We start from the raw sequence: 22,396 nt of genomic DNA on the forward strand, positions 1-22,396 counted from the left end.
ATACTTAAAACAGCTGATTTATTCCACCTCTTAATGTTGAACCATAAAACATTTATTCCATCCCTTACTGTTCTACCATAATATATAGAGACGATTTATTCCATCCCTTACTGTTCTACCATAATATATAGAGAGACGATTTATTCCATCCCTTACTGTTCTACCATAATATATAGAGAGACGATTTATTCCATCCCTTACTGTTGTACCATAATATATAGAGACGATTTATTCCATCCATTACTGTTCTACCATAATATATAGAGAGACGATTTATTCCATCCCTTACTGTTCTACCATTATATATATAGAGACGATTTATTCCATCCATTACTGTTCTACCATAATATATAGAGAGACGATTTATTCCATCCCTTACTGTTCTACCATAATATATAGAGAGACGATTTATTCCATCCATTACTGTTCTACCATAATATATAGAGAGACAAGAGCCTAATGTAAATCACAAACATCACAGAAAGCTTGGTAACAGCTGACAGCATTCAAAGTCACAACACAGCCCAGAAATAGATATTTCCAAAATGTCAGGAGGCAGCTGTTGTTGTTTGCCCACCAGCCATTATGCATGAATGCAACCAGGTCAAATTTTACACACTGCTACACAGGAAACAGTAAATATCATCTGTCAGAGGATAAAAGGCTGTGGGAAACAGCTGGGGCCTCCACTGAACCTGCCTCCACTGATGGCATGTAGAGATGGGGGCCTCCACTGATGACATGTAGAGGTGGGGGCCTCCACTAAACCTGTCTCCAGTGATGACATGTAGAGGTGGGGGCCTCCACTAAACCTGCCTCCAGTGATGACATGTAGAGGTGGGGGCCTCCAGTGATGACATGTAGAGGTGGGGGCTTCCACTAAACCTGTCTCCACTGATGACATGTAGAGGTGGGGGCCTCCACTAAACCTGTCTCCACTGATGACATGTAGAGGTGGGGGCCTCCACTGATGACATGTAGAGGTGGGGGCCTCCACTAAACCTGTCTCCAGTGATGACATGTAGAGGTGGGGGCCTCCACTAAACCTGTCTCCACTGATGACATGTAGAGGTGGGGGCCTCCACTGATGACATGTAGAGGTGGGGGCCTCCACTAAACCTGTCTCCAGTGATGACATGTAGAGGTGGGGGCCTCCACTAAACCTGTCTCCAGTGATGACATGTAGAGGTGGGGGCTTCCACTAAACCTGTCTCCACTGATGACATGTAGAGGTGGGGGCCTCCACTAAACCTGTCTCCAGTGATGACATGTAGAGGTGGGGGCCTCCACTAAACCTGTCTCCAGTGATGACATGTAGAGGTGGGGACCTGCACTGATGACATGTAGATGTGGGGGCCTCCACTAAACCTGTCTCCACTGATGACATGTAGAGGTGGGGGCCTCCACTGATGACATGTAGAGGTGGGGGCCTCCACTAAACCTGTCTCCAGTGATGACATGTAGAGGTGGGGGCTTCCACTAAACCTGTCTCACTGATGACATGTAGAGGTGGGGGCCTCCACTGATGACATGTAGAGGTGGGGGCCTCCACTAAACCTGTCTCCAGTGATGACATGTAGAGGTGGGGGCCTCCACTAAACCTGTCTCCAGTGATGACATGTAGAGGTGGGGGCCTCCACTGATGACATGTAGAGGTGGGGGCCTCCACTAAACCTGTCTCCACTGATGACATGTAGAGGTGGGGGCCTCCACTAAACCTGTCTCCACTGATGACATGTAGAGGTGGGGGCCTCCACTAAACCTGTCTCGATGACATGTAGAGGTGGGGGCCTCCACTAAACCTGTCTCCAGTGATGACATGTAGAGGTGGAAGCTTCCACTAAACCTGTCTCCACTGATGACATGTAGAGGTGGGGGCCTCCACTAAACCTGTCTCCACTGATGACATGTAGAGGTGGGGGCCTCCACTAAACCTGTCTCCAGTGATGACATGTAGAGGTGGGGGCCTCCACTAAACCTGTCTCCAGTGATGACATGTAGAGGTGGGGGCTTCCACTAAACCTGTCTCCACTGATGACATGTAGAGGTGGGGGCCTCCACTAAACCTCTCTCCACTGATGACATGTAGAGGTGGGGGCCTCCACTATACCTGTCTCCAGTGATGACATGTAGAGGTGGGGGCCTCCACTAAACCTGTCTCCACTGATGACATGTAGAGGTGGGGGCCTCCACTGATGACATGTAGAGGTGGGGGCCTCCTCTAAACCTGTCTCCAGTGATGACATGTAGAGGTGGGGGCCTCCACTATACCTGTCTCCACTGATGACATGTAGAGGTGGGGGCCTCCACTGATGACATGTAGAGGTGGGGGCCTCCTCTAAACCTGTCTCCACTGATGACATGTAGAGGTGGGGGCCACCACTGATGACATGTAGAGGTGGGGGCCTCCACTAAACCTGTCTCACTGATGACATGTAGAGGTGGGGGCCTCCACTAAACCTGTCTTCAGTGATGACATGTAGAGGTGGGGGCCTCCACTAAACCTGTCTCCACTGATGACATGTAGAGGTGGGGGCCTCCACTAAACCTGTCTCACTGATGACATGTAGAGGTGGGGGCCTCCACTGATGACATGTAGAGGTGGGGGCCTCCAGTGATGACATGTAGAGGTGGGGGCCTCCACTGATGACATGTAGAGGTGGGGGCCTCCACTGATGACATGTAGAGGTGGGGGCCTCCACTGATGACATGTAGAGGTGGTATGTATACAACCATATCATACTTAGAGTGCAGGGTTTATTGATTATAACATGAGGCCATTGGTACAGAGGCATAGTTTGGGGGTATGGTGGGGGGTTTGGGGCTGTTAACATACTTTGATATATTAACGGGGAGGGGGAGGGGGAGGGGGCAGGGGTCAGTGGGGTTTTAATGAGAACCCTCATTGAATGTATCCAATACCAAAAAAAAAAAAGTAGTTACTTAGAAATTAGACATGAAATTTGTGACTAGATGAGGCATCTACCAAACAAAGGTATATTTACTTGGTACTTATAATATACACCCTGTAAAACACAAAAGATGTAAACATAGTGTCATGATAAATATGTAGAATGGCATGGCTGTGATCTGTATTGTATAAAAGGTCATCTCCTCGGCCAATCACCATTGAATGAAATTCCTGTGTTTCTTAAACAATACACATTCTACCAAAACAGTTTCCTTACACAGCTTAGTTTAACACAACATAGTCTGTCTTTAGTTCTGAAAATGTCAACAAGTTCAAACAATTATCAATTGATTCATAAGTTCTGAAAATGTAAGCAAGTTTAAACAAATATGAATGGTAATCCATCAGATAAAGGATGTGATTCAGGATTTAACTGAATGATAAGAGTATGTAAATTTGTTCTGAGGGGCCGAGATAAGGATTGTGGTAAGGTAAAAACATTTTTGTGGCTTAATGTTCTCACCTGAACAATTGTGTACATGCAGGTAACAAATATATACCTAGGGTTGGGTAATATGAATGGTTTGTTGGTCAGTGGTGGTCCGTGGCATAATGATGAGCGTGGATAGGTATAGGAGAAGTATATTAACCACTGGTAGCCTTTATGATAAATAAAACCTGCTCCTATACCTACCACACTGTTATGTACATGGTGGCCTAAGGTAGAGATTAATGATTCTATAATGTAATGGTGTCTATCCCACACACACATGGTAAATGAGTCATCTCCATACCTTCCCTAGTCACCTTAGCAGGCTAACATTTCAATGTTTACACATCTTAACTGTATGCTATATCTTTGTTTACAATACACAGTGTATTGTGCAAACTGGACAGTCTCAAGACCAGAGATTTCAGACCGTTTGTAGGCAGTTCCAGGGTTGCAGATTCAACTTATTCACACTGCTGGAAGCAATTTACATTTTGTTTGAATCGGTTGTTTAGAGAAAAATCTATATTGGACATAAGTATAGAGAAAAATTTGGATCAGAGTTTAAAATACTTCATGTTTGTGTTAGTATCTGATCAACAACTTTTTTAAAACTCCATAATTTGTGTTTCTTCAATCCGTGAAAAACATTTTAAAATGCCTTGAATATCTTATTTAAATCTAAAAACATTTTTCATAAAACTTTTAGATGACTTTGATGCTTTTGATAGCGTTGATATCTCTATCTAGGCCTTTACTGATAGACCTCTATCTCATGGTAATCTTGAGTACTTCCTCTTTGAAGGAAATATAAATACTTCGGTACACAAATAAATCTATAGAACATCCCAATACAACAGATATAGATCTAGAAATCTAGAAATATCAATAAATCTATATAATACATCTGAATACAACATACCTGGATCTAGAAATGTCAATAAATCTATGATAAATCTCAATACAACAGAACTGGATCTAGAAATATCAATAAATCTACAGTACAGTACATGTTACAATGCAACAAACCTAAATCTAGAAATATTAATAACTATAATACATCTCAATACAACTGATCTGGATCTAGAAATATCAATAAATCTATGATACATCTCAATATAACAGATCCGGATCTAGAAATACCAATAAATCTATAAATATCAATAAATCTATGATACATCTCAATACAACAGTTCCGGATCTAGAAATACCAATAAATCTATAACACATCTCGATACAACAGATCTGGATCTAGAAATATCAATAAATCTATAACACATCTCGATACAACAGTCACCTGGATCTAGAAATATCAATAAATCTATGATAAATCTCAATACAACAGACCTTGATCTAGAAATATCAATAAATCTATAAACAGTCCCTATAGACAACTTATATCACACCAATAAATCTATAATATGATACACCTGGACGCAGAACAAACAAAACAATAACATTTATATAGCAGACATGGATATAAAACTAGAAATACAAATATATCTACAATATAAACCTTAATTTATACACACGTTGAAACATGGAAATATCTCTAAGTAACAAACATGTCAACCATATCCGACATGGGAATACACCCTACATATAAATCTAAAGAAAAAAATTGATATAGCTAGTTAAACATCAATAAAATATGTAATACTAGAATAAAAGTTGAAGGGGATACATAATCTTTTATACACAACAGCCATAAATAGATTCAATTTATCAGTTGACCTACATTTCCTGGGGATCTTTTAAAAAATACTGACTTGATTGCCCTTTGTGTTTCAATGTTTCCTGTGCCCTTTTTGAACCCTGTGTGTTTTTCACATTCCCTTATTGAGACTTCCTGTAGGTTTTCCCCAGCGAAGGACAAATCTTAACACTCAATAGATATTGCTGCCAACATGTTATCAGACAGCTTTAGGAGGAAATGGAACAGTGTGAAAAGACCGCTAGAATCTGGCAATGCTTTTCACCGCTTTAAATTTCATGAATATTTTGATTCCAAATCTTCACTGAAAAATGTAACCTGAAAACATGTATAATTTATGATCCGATGTACTAGGTGTAATTTAGCATTCCTGGCATGGGACCAAGATGATAATGCTGGATAATTGTATGAGCATGTTACACTTGTCTGCCTACCTACTGGTAGTCTCTTCCCTACACACAGCCATGAAAACAACTTCGTAGAAACCGGACTTCGTGAAACACGACCAGTCCTCCCTGTCTAAAATTAGTCTCGATATATATACCGTTCACCAGCTGGCTAGCTAGGCCTAGCGTAAATGTGTAAACACTAACTGTATGATCAGTATTTAAAAACAACAATCACTGGACATTTTGTTAAACTTGTTTTACATTTTGATTATTATTTACAAATTGTTATTAACACAACGTAAGCTAAACGCATGCATTGAATCATGTGTACATTAGCCTATATACAGTACACGTGTACGTATCAGTTACACAGGAAAATATACCGGCGAGCGATCATCGAACTTTTTTTTTCATACTTTCGTAAAAAAGTCAGTCATTTGTTTCTGTTTTGAAGAATAATGACACTTGTCAGCAAAGTCAGAAAGTTTGGTGATACACGCAAACATTGTTTCATCGACATTCTCGCGTGACTCTACGAACATTTTTATTTTGTCAACACTGTCCACGAACTCTACGAGAGTAGGAATTTTCAATTCAACCCCGGTATCACTATCGCTGTCCGACTCAGAGTCTTCCGATTTGTTATCCATTTTGTTTTTTATTTCCTCAATAACATCACTCTGTGTTGTTTGTTCAGTGGTGACAATATCCTCGTTGATCGTCACAAAATCGGCAAGCGAGATTTGGTCCTCGGAGATTGATCTCCATTCATTGGCTAACGTTGCCAGAGGGATGTTGTCATCTTCGCTTGATGAGCTGTCACTCATCGAGGTCACGACCTCGTTATGCACGATTCCGGCCTTCAAAAAACAGTTACGAATCGTGGTGGGCGTGACACACTTCCACGCTCGGTATATCCAGTCTACCGCAAGTCGAAGATTGATTTCAGGAGTGAGACTTTTATCAAAACATTTCAGCAAGTATTCAATGAGGAATCGACGGTACTTCTGTTTCAAATTGTTTATTATGCCTTGGTCCATCGGTTGTAATTTCGATGTCGTGTTTGGAGGCAAAAACACAAGTTTGATTGAACTCAAACCCTCCACATGCGGATGAGCAGTGCAGTTGTCTAACAGCATCAAAACCTGACGACCCTGTCGATTGAACTTGCGATCAAGTTTTAAAATCCATTCTCGGAATAGTTCCGTCACCATCCAGGCTTTCTTGTTCGCGTGGTATTCCACGGGAAGACTTTTTACATTCTTAAAACATCTGGGATTTTTAAATTTCCCGATCACCAAAAGTTTTAATTTTTCGGTTCCCGAAGCATTAGCTCCAACCAAAACCGTGATCCGTTCTTTACTTTTTTTACCCCCATGACAGTTTTCACCTTTTACTGTAAGTGTTCGATTAGGCGTCAGTTTAAAAAACAGGCCGGTTTCGTCGGCATTAAACACATTGTCTAGAGTGTAATTAGAAATGATGTCACCAACTTTATTTTTCCACTCATCCACAGTTTCCTCGGAAACGGAGGAACTTTCCCCAGAACTCACTTTGCTTGAAATACCCCTTCTTTTTTTGAAACGTTCAATGAAACCATTCGAGGATTTGAAGTCACTGTATCCGAGATCTTTCGCAAGATCCTCTGCTTTCGCGGAAAGTATTGGTCCATTGACGGGAATATTTTTATCACGCACATTGTGGAACCATTTAAAAAGCGCTTCCTCAATATCTGAGTGGTTTGCTGTCCGTAAATACTTGCGTTTTGGACTGAAAGTTCCAGTATTAAAAGCTTTCTCTATTTGTGCCCGATTTTTCAACAACGTACTCAACGAGTTTTGCGGTATGCCATAAGCCTCCGCTATGTTTTTTTTTGATTGAATTCCTTTGTCGACATCAATCAAAATTTGGTGTTTCGTTTGAAGATCCAATATCTTTCTCTTTTTCGGAGTAGCCATTTTGACACCTTCCTTCGTGTATAAAGTGACAAACAAATGAACAGTGACTTGTTTTTACAGCGATTTATATCGGGTAGGGTTAATGAGTTGTTTTCACAGTTCGTACATACAGGTAAATTATCCCGTGGGGACCCCCAGACCATATCGCACAAAGCGATAGTTCGTACATAGCGACTTCGTGAATACAGGATTAATTTACAAAGGTTTATATAGAGGCTCAGTAGGGGATTTTTAAAGACTTCGTGAAATGCGGTATATCGTTAAATCCGACTTCGTGAAATGTGGAGTTTACTGTAACTGGTAGTCTCTTCCCTACACACAGCCAACATCTATATATACCATCAACAACCCTTCCCCACCAGGTCTGGAATCTTAGGCACTTCTGCCAAATCACCACAGTTGGGGAGTTTCTCCTGTGTTTATTGTGATATATCTAGATCTATAAACATTTCCCAAAACAGTAATCCAGTGTATGATATATGATTCCAGTACCACGAGGGTCAATCTCCACACTGGACATCTGCCCTACTGGTCAAGCGGCACCATCAGGGTCAATCTCCACACTGGACAGCGCCCTACTGGTCAAGCGGCACCATCAGGGTCGATCTCCACACTTGACAGAAACCACATACCATAGTTAGGTGATAACCTACCAGTCCATAGTTAGCCAACTATCTAGGTAGATAGCCAACTATCTACCAGTCCATAGTTAGCCAACTATCTAGGTAGATAGCCAACTATCTACCAGTCCATAGATAGCCAACTATCTACCAGTCCATAGTTAGCCAACTATCTACCAATACATAGTTAGCCAACTATCTACCAGTCCATAGTTAGCCAACTATCTACCAATACATAGTTAGCCAACTATCTACCAATACATAGTTAGCCAACTATCTACCAGTCCATAGTTAGCCAACTACCTACTAGGTGATAACCTACCAGTTGATAGTTAGCCAACTATCTACCAATACATAGTTAGCCAACTACCTACCAGTCCATAGTTAGCCAACTATCTACCAATACATAGTTAGCCAACTATCTACCAGTCCATAGTTAGCCAACTATCTACCAATACATAGTTAGCCAACTATCTACCAGTCCATAGTTAGCCAACTATCTACCAATAAATAGTTAGCCAACTATCTACCAATACATAGTTAGCCAACTATCTACCAATACATAGTTAGCCAACTATCTACCAATACATAGTTAGCCAACTATCTACCAATACATAGTTAGCCAACTATCTACCAATACATAGTTAGCACTGTCCAAGTTAGCTAACTATCTACCAGTCCATAGTTGCATGACTATCTAACAGTCCATAGGACATGGATATCTACCAGTCCATAGTTACATGACTGTCAACCAGTCCATAGTTACATGACTGTCAACCAGTCCATAGTTACATGACTATTTACCAGTCCATAGTTACATGACTATCTACCAGTCCATAGTTACATGACTGTCAACCAGTCCATAGTTACATGACTGTCAACCAGTCCATAGTTACATGACTGTCAACCAGTCCATAGTTACATGACTATCTACCAGTCAGTAGTTACATGACTATCTACCAGTCAGTAGTGACATGACTATTTACCAGTCCATAGTTACATGACTATCTACAAGTCCATAGTTACATTACTATCAACCAGACAATAGCTACGCATGTGTGGTACAAGGCAAACACAACCCTAAACCTCTTAACACTAACTCTGGTGTATCCAAAATCTTTTCTTGCAAAACAAGTCACCCAGGACTCACACTGAATCATACAAAAGCACCTGTGTTATGAATCACTTAGGAAAGTTATATATATTTACATTAATGTAGTTTCCATGAATGATATAACCCATTCTTGATAAGTTACGCATTCAGAAGTCTCTAAACCTCTCCCTATATGAATATAACATATTTAATATGCAGCCCAATGATTAAAAAGAAGATTAGTATCACCAGAAAAAAACATTATCAGCAATCATCATCGGCTACCATTGGGCAATCGAACATGTCTAACATTCCAACAGTCCCATTAACTGTGTACAGCTGTCGTCAACAACACTAATAGGAAAACCTGATGATGCATGGGTAAGTCTATGAATAATTCCCCCCATTCTTCCTAAAATAACAACAATAAATTATATAATAACACTGTTATCAAGCATCTTGCCTCGTTTATTATGGCATGTCTGCACTTCTTATGATGTGTACACATTGGATATTCATAGTACATGCTGATCTGAAGGATAGGTGTCATTTGGCTATAGAGGAAAACAACACAAGACGGGACAAACAGGTTAGAGGACGTCAAAATAAAAACACGAGGATAATGAATATTTACAACACAATCTTGTTAGGAAGATTACATTCTAAAATCTAAACACATGGAGGTGCAGCCTTGTCAGATGGTGTAAAAAAGTTGATATATACACACACACAAGTGACAGCTGGTTTCCTGGTCTGTTTAGTCGTGGATTATGATTAGAAAATCTCGTTAAACATGGCACACACATATATATATATATATATTATATATACATCCCAGTGCAGCAATGTCACATAATGCATTAGACTACATGGGCAGTTCATGTGAAATACAAAAACAGTACAAATGCAGCCACCATGAGAAAAAGCACATGTCTGCCCTCCAGTTTCTGACAGCTTTCAGCATGTCTTAACTTACGACAGCTTCCATGCCCCATCTCATCAACAAATCATTCATGTACAGTAATAACTAAATACTTTTTAACAACATGATTTACACCAACCACTTCTCATGATGGCCATAAATATGTTAAATACAAAACACATCATAACAGAATAAATTAACAAGTTGAAAACATAACAAACATCACCAACGTTAGAAAGGTGTAAAGAAATGTTATAACTTCTCATACTTCAGTCAAATGGCACAAAATATAAATCATGTCTCGTAATTAAGGAGGCTAACAGGGCCCATTTCACTGTTACAGACAACTTACCTGAGCAGATTCTGTTTCTGATGCAGACGTAGTGGACTCGTCGTTACTGATAGAGTGATCCTTGAGGTTACCATTGATTCTAAGAGCACTGATTGGGGAACGGCTACCTCCTTCTTTACTCGGCGAGATGTAAGAACAATTCACATAACAATTCCGCACAATTTCTGCCTTTTGCTCACGACTATCTCCATGAGGAACTGGTGAGTTTTTTAACTCCTTGTCCTCGTCGGAGTGGCGTTGCAACCACGCCTTTTTCAGTTTGGGCGCGTTGCCGGACTTGTGAGGGGACGTATTGTCTGATTTGACGTGGGGCGGGGGACTAGGGGCACTGAGTGTGTCACTGTCGGTGTCTATCTGACCATTGGCCACACGATTGATGGTCTCCATCAGAGCAGTGTGGCTGCTGATACTACTGCTGCTGCTGCTGCTCAGTGTCTGAGAGTTGGAGTCATCAAGACCAGCACTGAGTTGTAGAGGATCACTTTTCCTACGTTGGTTTTGGGATTTGGGCTGAGACTGGGGCTGAGGCTGGGGTTGGGGTTGGGGTTGAGGCTGAGCCTGGGGCTGGGGCTGGGATTGGGGTTGGGCCTGGGGTTGGGGAGAGTTGTGCACCACTGGTTGAGGGGGCGGGGTCTGTCCCATTTGAGCTGGAGGAGGTGGGGGACTTTTCCCAATTGGATGCCATGATTGTTGCTGTTGTTGTTGTTGTTGTTGTGGTTTGGTCTCTGTGGTTGATGTTGGATGTAGCTGTTTACTACTATTACTGCTACCACTGTTATTTGACTTGCTTGATTTGTTCAAGTCCTGGTCTTGAAGAAATGCATTCTGAACAGCATTTTCCACAAATGACTTAAAACTATCCATAAATCCTGAAGCAGTTTGAGAACCTGTTGCTAACGAAGATGGGGAGGACATAAACGATGATGTAGATAAAGTTGATGACGAAAATGACGAGGATGGAGATGAAATTGTGTTCATTGCTGATTTGGTTGTCATGGTGACATTGGAGAGAGCACTAGACACAGTTGTACATGTTGTACTACTTGTAGTTGTATAAGGAGAGTGATTGGTCAATATCTGCGGAGTTGTCACTGGCACATTCAGTGCTGAATTGGCAACATTTTCTGCCTTCTGTCTCTTGCGTTGTGGTCCGTCCTTGATGACCTTGCGCTTAACTCCCTGTTGCCCAGCTGAACTGCTGGACTGGGAGGTGGGTGTTGGAATGTTTGCAGAGGAGTTACCTTTCTGCTGGTCATTATGAGTTGATGGCATTGACTTGACGGTGCTTTGTGAGTAGATTGGGTTGGGCACAAGTCCTTGCTGAATGAGACTATAACTGTAGGCCAGCGACCGCCCCGGTAGGGACACAGGAGGCTGGGCTATGGCTGCGGACATATAGTGACTGTTAGTACTGGATGCTGAAGACCCACTGGAGGATGAAGAGGACACTGATTTACCCCGATGATAATCCACGGGCTGACCTAGCATGGCGGATGCAAGCTGCTGGTGAGTCAAGCCCTGGCTGAGAGGGCTGTTGGATGGGATATGTTTATTTTCTCCTTTAAGGGAGCTGAGTGATACATGAGATCCTGATGAGGACAAGTCCATGGACCCAGAGATGTCGTGATGATAAGAACCTGTTGAGGGACTACTGCTGGCTAGGGCCGAGCGGGGCCGGTCGTGATGGTGACGGTCTGGGGTGTGGGCTGGCTTGGGTTGGGGTCGTGGGGAGGTGGAAGGGGGCATGGGAATAGTACTACTGTAGTGTGAATGGGCAGGGCGTGGGCTGGCAGACTTGCCACTGTCTTTACCCTTGTTTTCCACTATCACAGAGCTATGAGATTTGATGTCCTTTATCAATGGCGGAGGTACACCAGTTTTGGGTCGCTTGGGTGACGTTGAGCATGTGGACCCAGATTTAGAGTCTATATTCATTTTCTCTTCACTTTGTTTCTCTGCAGCTGCTAATCCATGCAGATGAAGCTGTTCTGGTGAGATATAGGTGTGCTGGAATGGTTGATAGCCATACAAACTGAAGTTAGGTTCCTGTTTCACTCCTGACCCTGAGCCAGACGATGAGACGGGAAAACCTTTGAACCCCTGTGCCTGTTGGTAATTGTGTGGTTTACTATCACTGGAACGGCTTGAACTGACCTTCTCCACTTTCTGTTCTGACTTATGTTCTGCAGCGAGAGCCTTCTGGCGCTCCTTCAAGAACTCTTCTTGCTTAGCAGCAGCTACATAGAGTTCTTGCTGCCTCATGATCTCATGTCGTCGAAGCATCTCTGTGTTATATGAAAGGTGACGCATCTCCTCTCTTTCACGGTCCTACAACAGACATAAGACAGTTTTCCAGATTAACAGTCTAACAACTCGGTTTCAGAATTCACGTTTCAGTCATTAAAATATAGTTGTTAAATATTGAAGTCCTTCAACAATATGCTTAAGATTTTCACTGAACATATTAAGTTTTCCTCACTTAACACATCCTTACCACAAAGACAAAGCTTAAGGTACAATGTGAAATGGTGCGGCACTTCCATAAATCGTGTAAGGGACACCAGTATATATATATATACCTGTTTGACTTTCTCTTCCATGCTCTTGATGATGTCCTGTTTATCAAGCTTCTCGCTGTGACTATAGTGGTAAGAGGAAGGGGACTGCTGTTCTGACTTGGGAGGGCCACTCTTGCCTGTGCCAAGGGTGATAGAGGGAGGGGCCCAGATCATGCCGGACTGCTGTGCCTAAAACACACCAGGGTATTGATAACATAGCTGTACTCTCAGACACGAGTGTTGAGAACAATGTACAGTCGAGTGAGCTCAAGTACAAGTCAACTTTCTGACAAGTATTTTTGGCTCAGGTGAGAATTGGCCAGGCCATCAATGTAAGGTCCAGTGGGCTTAATCACAAGCCAAGATTCTGGCAAGGATAAGACCACATCTTGTGTTAGTAGTTTAAACAACAGTTAGGTCTAAAGTTCTCTCCCTTAGACAGACCAAGCTGGAAGTGTAACTTAGCTAGGTACGTCCAACCTGGTCACACAAGGGGATGGTTTAGACGATACTGAACCAGGGTTAGAGATTAACTCAACATGGTGTTTCACTTACCCTTTGTTTAGCCAGCCTTAGGGATTGCTGGAAATGGTCATCCACAGCAGCTAAGGTATCGGCAGATTCTTTCAGAATTCTTTCCCTCTCCTGCCGCTGTTCGTGCTCGTGTTCCCTGCGTTTTCGTTCTAGCTCACGCTCTCGTTCACGTTCCAGGTGCTCCTTCTCCATGCGTTCTCGTTCAGCTCGCTCACGTTCAGCTCTTTCTCTTTCCATTTTCTCTCTTTCAATACGCTCCCTGAAAGTACAAAATCAAGAAATACCACTGGTCAATACTTATAAAACATTTGATACATGAAACAGGAAGACATGATTGTGTCAACAGAGACAGAGACTTTCAGTTACATAGGTTTAATCTTGCTCAACAACAAACTAACATACACTTTGTCAAATACATCCGAAAGCCTTTCAAACATGCACACAATGATTGTTTGGTGGAGAATGAAGATTCAATAACTACATTTGAATAATTATTTCAGCCCTTTCCTCGGCCAGACTTCCCAAGATTTCCTTACATGTTTTATTTATTTATCATGTTTTAATCAAAAGTTTAGTTACAATAACACGAATTTTAATGCGACTTTCTGTCATTTAATTCATGAAAAGATTGAGTAAGGATTGAGTAAGGATAGATCCCATCCCCCACACGTAAGATTTAAATCTGAGGAGACATGAAATGATTCCGCTAAGTCCCAATCCTTTTATAAGGCTTGCCTGATTGAACTGATTTATACCTTTAGAAATACACTGTTAGATATAGAGGATAATAGGACACTGCCCCAATCGGAATTGGTCTGATCATGCCGTACAGACAGGTCGAGTCGTGGTAATTAGCTCTGTAACTATACAGATCAGACTAGGTAAAAATTCAACATTCTCACTGGAATAATGGCGTTTAATTGACCAAAAACATCACCACAATGCGTGTATCTATAGATACAGGTACCTGGTAATGTAAGCCAATTACTTAAACCTTTGCCAGTTTTTGTCTACCTCCAGGGATCACAGATCCAGTTTTTATCAGGCTTACACTTTCCGTGGGTATTGTTGATGATTGGGCCTAATGGAAATGTGTTAAAGCCTACGTATTCGACATACATCAATAATACAAGATTTAATCAATGTTGTGGACCTGGCCGAAATCCAACACGGGAAATTACCATATTGTTAGATCAGATTTAATTTTTTTCTTTTATGTATATAACACACTTTTTTTAGGGGTGATAATAGGGAAAGTCAATGAAACAATATAAAAGAACTATTCAGAGATATTCTATGGGATAAATATGATGATTACCTTGTACCGGAACGAAATACAAAACGCCAACCTTAAGTTGTATGACTGATTGATATATATATACACAGAGCCTTGAGGTCAGATCTAAATGACATTTTAATATCACCGAGCCAAATGCGGACAAAGTCCAACAAGTAATGTTATGGAGTTATTAAGGCCAGGCAATTATGCTTGACAAGGCCCTGCTGACAACTACACTCTGTCTTTATCTCCACCTGATCGGTGGTTCTGTTGACGTCACTAGTAGACGGATTACCCCTGTAAACCTCTTACAATGCTACTTATAACTCGTGTGTCAAGGTAGTTCTGCCAATCATACACAAACAAATGTTACACAAATGCTTAAGTTGTATCGATACAAATGAAAATGTCGAGTTGCAACAATGCCGTTCCAATATTTCATGAATACACCTAATCCAGTTCCTAAAGCAGTTTACATTGTGCATGTTAATTCACAAATTCATTAACCTTTATTACCAAAGCAAAACCAAAGCAAATGTATTTGGCCTAATAAACAGACAGTTTGTATACAGAATAAGAGCTAATTTTTTTTTTTTAGAAATAGTCACTATATTACTTTTCTGCAATGACAATTCACACATAGCTCTCAAATGGTATGTATTGCCATATTAGAAAGTAAACAATTGTTTCATGAACTTGAATTAAGCATACCCCTCCCCCAGAATATAAAGGTGTGAGCGATCTTATTGGGTAGAATACGGTATATATATTTTGTAAGAAACATATGATCGTACAAAATCCCTACACTTCAACGAACATAAGTGGTATTGAATATTTCCCACAACTGCTGCCCAGATCAATATCGTTGGCCAATCTTTTCTTTGTCATATTTGAAGAGGAAATTCCTTTTGACACCTCATCGATATTGTTATCAGGATAAAATCAATGAGAGTGTAATCTCTATGGACATTTTATGATTTAAACATGGGGTATTGATCCAAGGGGCGTTGGTGCACAGGACCTTACAGCACACCATATATATAATATTCAGGCTAATTAAATCAGGTACATTATCTATCTCATGTATCTTAAACCTGCTTCAGATGAATAAATTCAAATAGGTAAAGAAAGAATATGACAAGAAAAAATCCATTTCCAAGAACCAGTTGGGAATTGGTGATTGCTTGTAACATACATATTGTTTTAATGAAATGTCAGTTCCATGGATTTTAAGGTTGGTTAGGTGGCACATTGCCTGCCAGCTTGACAGCTTGGGTTTTGATTCCCCAATCTGATGTGGAAAGCTTGAGGTATGAGGTCACCTGCCTCGACCATGTGATATAAATTGTTTCATAATTGTTGTAGAACAAACAGGTTGGCATTCATTCATTAGTTCTAATCTGATAATCCTTGGTAATGATGAAAAAATATTTTGTACATCAAATTTGTAAAATATGCAGCATCGAAATGGTTTTAATATTTGGATGAAATATGTCTGGTTGAACATCAACATAACTCGTGGTATTTGTGACCTTTGTGAATGTATACACACAGTAGATAAAATACTATGGTGAGAAGAGGCGATCTTGTCCACGTGTCACAAACACACACGACACACGCCTGGTGAAATGTGTTTGTCCATCACACTATCACTGACCAGGTTTGATTGACAACAGCTGCTCAATACCTTGGTATCAAACTGTGTGAGGTAAAAAGGTGCTAATATCATAGTATCAAACTGTATGTAGCATAGTGTTTATGAGGTTGGAAACTCTCTCCAGAAAGTCATGACAGTCATAAAAACACCCAAGGATTGTTAGAAAGCAACAACAAATGAGTTGTGAAAAATAATCGAAAAATTCAAATACAAATACTGTTGTTTGATTTAACAATTGTAAAATATAGTCATCTCACTAAATCAAAACCCTGTTTTCCAAGGGAATTCTAAACCTGCTAATGAGCCGTAGGTTGTCTACAGGGCAATGGTTCACAAACCACCAACAATAAAGATGACTACACCTCTATATAAAACCTGAAAATTACCTGTGTGACAACATGTCAACAGGGTATTTAAAGGTTTATTGTTCAATACCATTAGTATTTCTGGGGCATGACAGATTATCAATATTTCTCACTCAGAAATATTAAAATTATTGACAATTCTGCCCTGGGAGTTAAAGACGCATAGTACAGCGACTTGTCACCAATTCCATGGCCCATTTATAGATATTATATGTAAAAAAAAATATACTGACTGTGGATTTGGAATTTGTGCAAGTCCTTGTGACTGTATACAAGCTTATACCAATATCATCAGTAAGGGAACTTTATCCTTTCATTAACCTTTAAGTCTTTATCACATTATATATTACAGAGAATCACATTTCCAACTCTATATTCAGACACAAGAAGCTTACGACTAAGAGCATTATGGATTAACAACGAAAGTACAAAATGGATAAGAAAATAATACAGTATTACAAGTTATTGTCGAGACCACACAGAACATGATTCATTAACACAATCGCGATATAATAGGGGTTACTATTTATGTTCTGTAAGTAAACCTTCGTTTCTCATTCAAACTTTCACACAATCATACGCATAATCGAAATGTAAGGTAAGTGTGACCGAAGAACGGCTTTCAATCGAGAGGAAACAATAGCGAGGAAATAGACAAGAAGCAACATTCAAACTTACATTTGGAATCATATAATTGTCCTGTTGCGACACACTTGATCAAAGAATCAATTCTCAATAATACTTAAAAGCAGTCAAAGAATAAGAACAAATATCTCACCTTTCAATTCGCTCCCTTTCCTGTCGTTCCCTTTCTATCTGACGGTCTCTCTCAATTTTTTCTCTTTCCAGTCGGTCCATACGTTCCCTCTCTAAACGTTCACGTTCAATACGATCACGTTCGTATCGTTCCAACTCCCTTTCCTTCATGCTAAAGATGTCACGAAGAAGGTCCTCCTGTTTGCTGGCCAGCATCCACTGAGGTGGAACGGGCACTGAGGGGTACTTCTGCTGCCAGAGGAGTTCCAACTGGGCCATGGTCAGGTTGGCTGGAGGAGGGTATCCAGCCGACCTCTGAATCAACAGCGAGTTGGAATATTGCAAGGCAAGCTGCTGCTGCTGAATGGCCGCTAAGGTGGCATGGTCAAGTTGTCCAAGCCCCGGTGACAAGCCAAGCTGAGCCGCCGCCGCCGCCCCCATGGGATGGTATGACATGGAAGGGAGCACATGTGTGCGCGGGAGGGGATGGGTGGGGAATGATGTCGTGGTGGGCAGACTCCCTGAGGGGGGAGCTGAAGGGATGGGGTTATGTACACCAGGGTATGTTGAAGACTTGTGAGGGGGTCCCAACATGCTTTGCACATTGCTCTGAACTGGATTTTTCCTCATTAATTCGGGGTCCCTGTAGGGTAGAACAGGCTCTGTTCTATCGATGATGAGAGGACTAGATGCTGGACTGTTTTTACTGGATGTTGTTCTTAGATCGTCGAGCCGTGAGGACGGTCGTCGATCATCACCATAACCAGAATAGCTAGAATGTTCACTTGTCCGGGAACTGGACCGATCATTGGGTGTCTGATTGGAATTTCCGTAGTTGGATAAATCCTTGATGGGAACACTATCTGACCTTATGTCCTTTGATGGTACCACAATATCTGAAGACTCGCTATGAGGGGACACAGATTTAGTTTGGTTGATTGAGCTGCCAGTGTCTTCCCCATGGAGAGCTAGCTTTTCTGTCCTGGCTAGTTTCGTAATTTGGTCGGTTAGTGATCGGTTGACATCAATGCCAGCCAGAGAATTGGAAGGTGGATTACTACTACTTTCAGAAGAATTGTTACCTGCTAACAACCTCCGTTTCATAAAGTGCATATTATCGTCTGTGTCTGTTGACAGTGTTTCCACGTTAAGGTGCGAACTGTCGTAAGCGACAGCTTCACTTTCACTACCTGCACATTCCCTCGTCAGCAGTGTATCGCACAATACCACACTATCTGACACAGCACAGCATGTTAATACATCCTTTTCACTCGTAGATTTAGTTTTTGTATCATCATCTTTATTAACGGTTTCCTCTGTTACCTGTGATGAATCAGAGTCTGTTGTGCTCTTTACCACAGAGGTTTCTGAATCACATTTAGAAGCTTCTACCTTGTCACTAGCCTTCTTAACATCACAATGTTGCTCTTCCACATTCTTCCTCCTAGCAACAGCTGCCGGTGAAGTTTGTTTCCCTGAAACTTTGGATCTACGCGATTCTCTTTCACTTACTTTCCTAGAAGATTCAGTTTTTATAGGAGACGGTGATATTTGTCGTCGCTCTTTGGAATTAATTGATCTTGGAGTAGTCCGTGGTTCACTTCGATTTCGTAATTTTTTAGTAATTTCTGTCTGTCTTTTCTTTGAGACCACTGAAGAACATTTGTCTGGAGATAAATTGATATCACACTTTTTTAACTGTACTGTTGGCTTCCTGTCAAAAGACTTTGGCCGTTTAGTAACAGTTGGAGACACTGGAGGAGTCCTATCCTGATTTCCAGCACTTTTCCGACTATCGGATGACCTTGCCCTTTTCACAGGACTTAAAGTTTTCTCCTTTTTCTCCTCTAAAGATAAACCTTGTTTGCTGATATCCTTTGGTTTTGAACGTTTTCCTGTAGGAGTTGTCTGTACTGGGGCTGAAGGACTCCAGTCACTTTGATCATCAGTTCTGCGTTTGCGTTCCCGTGTTGGTTTTGTACGAACATTGGTTTTATCTACAAGGAACAATAGGAAATATTAGGCCACATCACAGATAACAGCTACACTTCTACACAAGTTAAAATGTCGTCTGGGTGAAATATTTAAACTGAGTATTAAATATCAATTCAGAGATTAAATTGTCCTGGCCCCAACTCAAGTCACAAATCATGTGCTAGTACCAATAACAAAATACCGGAGTTAATAACGTGTTACTCAAAAGGGAAAATCCATCTACTCCGATGTAAACATGAACATACATGGTAGGCATTAAAATTAATAATCCCATGTTCCATTACACACAGTGATTAATGGTATTACTGACCTGTACCCAGTCCTCTGTGGACTACTTGGGTTAATGCTATGATCCACAGTGGGACTAGCTTGGAGTAGAGATGAGGTCATACTGAACCCGATACCCAGCAGGGCCAGTATAGGTTATACACAACTATACAATGGGACCCGGCCACAGTACAAACTACACACTTTATCTAAGCTCTCGATCTTTTGAGAGTTACTGAACTGAATATAACAACACATCAACAATAATGCTGCCTCGCATGGCTGGTCGCGGCACAGAGCCAAGCCTTGGTGATATATCATTGACCTCCGGTACACACTATTGTAACCATCATAAAAGGTCTGTGCTTGTACTTCTCCACAATCCAGTGAACCCCAGATCGGATTTGTCAGGTATTTTTGTCTGCGCCTATACTCTGATCCTCTACACTTGTGCGTGATGTCATAACTTGTATCAGCTACACACACCATAAAGAAATTCTATATCTTTACAAGTTTGTATATTTTTTAGCGATAGAAGATAAAAGGAGATCTGGCTTTGTTTTCATTTGTGTTTTCTTTGCAGAAAAGCCAGACGAGCCAGCATGCTAAGATGACTAACATATGGGTCTGGAAATACACATGACTGTACTACAACGTAAATTCTCCATCACCTCAAGTATGTAACCACACAGTACAGAGACCACATGTACGATCACATGATCACTCCCCGCTTATCTTATTTGTACAAGCTCTTCCAGGGGCACATAAACTGGTGGTAAAGCAGGATCAAGTATTTGGCCTATTTTAAACAACTGTTATCAGTTTCTCTACGTAATTCATTGTGTAGTTATGTGTAATGTACTTTATTATATACAGGTTAAAGCTGGTCAGGGGGAAGCACGAGACACAGGAAAACATTATTGCACAACACCTTAACATGCCTTATCATTCTCCTTTATGTAAAACCCCGGCTATTTAACTTGATCATATTTAAATCATGCATGACTTCAGACTAATTACCATACAAATTATAATTAGATTGCTATTGATATCTGACAAAGATCCATCACACAAGATGAAAGATTGCTCTGTAATGAACAATGGAGTAAGCAATTGGCACATTTATATTCATCAGCCTTAGAATTAAGTGTATATCTTTTAAATACAATTATTTATCCCGAGACTGATCTTAAGGACTAATTTATTCACAACACCAGATATGAAGAGAAGAATATCATAAAAATAGCATGAATAGCTCATACGAACAATAAATTAGCACGGAAGAACAATACCACCTTTTTCCCTGTCATAAAGGCATTACAATATCCACACCTGCCAGGCAACAATGGGGCAGGCTGTGCTAATCAAGCCTTTGTTTGACTGCGACTAACAAGCAGGAGGTCAACACTGTTATACAAGTTCACCTGTCACCTTAGCCCAGCTCAGCAATATTGGTCTTTAGAGCTAACCTAATTATAGCATGCCTACATTGACACTAAATTATACAAGCTAAATCTCAATGTTGATCATGTACATTTAACAAATAAAACTCGAAAAAAAAGAAAAAAATTATTTTAGAATTTCATGGATATTATGAGACATCTTATAACAGTGAGATATCATGTAGAGACTTGACCTCCATGGATTTGAGATTAATATAAATCTTCATTGCTTTCACAGAATAAACACCATTTTGAAACGGGACACCCTCTGTAGTACATCAGGCTATGGGATCTAGCACATTGTCAGATGTCAAAACCGACTCATCAAAGTGTCAGACTGTGATACAACCGTTTTGCGTGATGCGAATCCCCTGTGCATACAATTAACCCGCGGATTCTCACCATCGCTAGACAAAGGATTGCCTTGATTGAAAATAAATTGTTCCTCAAAAACAATAAAAGTTTAATAGCCCCATCTGTAATTGATAGCAAGTTGAAATCGTAGTCAATACAAATACATTACTCACAGATGGGATATCAAAAACGACTCCGCGGCCGTACAAGGAACACTGGTGTTAAATATAACCAGTTTATTCTAAACAGCCCAGCTATTATGTAACTGTCTAAAAGCTTGCTGAAATATTCCTTTGTGAATTATGACCAACAAATTTTCTTGAAAAAAAATTTTGGGTAATGAAATATTTTTACTAATATTCCTCAGTAAACATTAAAAAAAAGTGTTTAGAAGTTTATGTGAATTTAGCTCGAGTGAGACATCAGATCTGTGCTTGCCTGCCAACAGCATGGCCCCATACACATGTATGCTACACGGCCATATTGGATAGCCTCACAATTCTACACTAAAAGCAGGTTAACATATGTTTATCATTCAAAGTTTTTTCCTTTTTTCATTTCCTAATCTCTCATTTCGACATAAAACATTTTTATACTTGAATGCCTTGACTATTAAACTTTCCTCAAGTATTGATTTTGAAAATCCATTTGAGGTTGCATAGTGGCGGCTACCATAACACAATAACAATATACGTACTGCATGTTAATGAAACATTTTTATATATACGGATTATACCCAT

The 22,396-nt window shown here is 40.6% G+C and overlaps 1 protein-coding gene and 1 long non-coding RNA gene across 2 annotated transcripts in view; one reads left to right on the plus strand and one right to left on the minus strand.

The window, feature by feature from the left end:
* The window catches only part of LOC117339459 (probable JmjC domain-containing histone demethylation protein 2C), a 182,220-nt gene that overhangs the window by 21,642 nt on the left and 138,182 nt on the right, over positions 1–22,396 (minus strand). The window contains 4 exon segments of the mRNA XM_033901044.1: positions 10,450–12,777; positions 13,029–13,196; positions 13,563–13,800; positions 17,621–19,595. Of these exon segments, the coding sequence (XP_033756935.1) occupies positions 10,450–12,777; positions 13,029–13,196; positions 13,563–13,800; positions 17,621–19,595 (4,709 nt within the window).
* LOC117339460 lies at positions 20,166–22,294 on the plus strand. Its single transcript, XR_004535218.1, has 3 exons — positions 20,166–20,271; positions 20,444–20,536; positions 21,541–22,294. It is a non-coding gene; the product is annotated as an uncharacterized LOC117339460 (long non-coding RNA).

This window comes from Pecten maximus, chromosome 12 (genome assembly GCF_902652985.1).
Source record: "Pecten maximus chromosome 12, xPecMax1.1, whole genome shotgun sequence".
NCBI classification, from domain to species: Eukaryota; Metazoa; Mollusca; class Bivalvia; order Pectinida; family Pectinidae; genus Pecten; species Pecten maximus.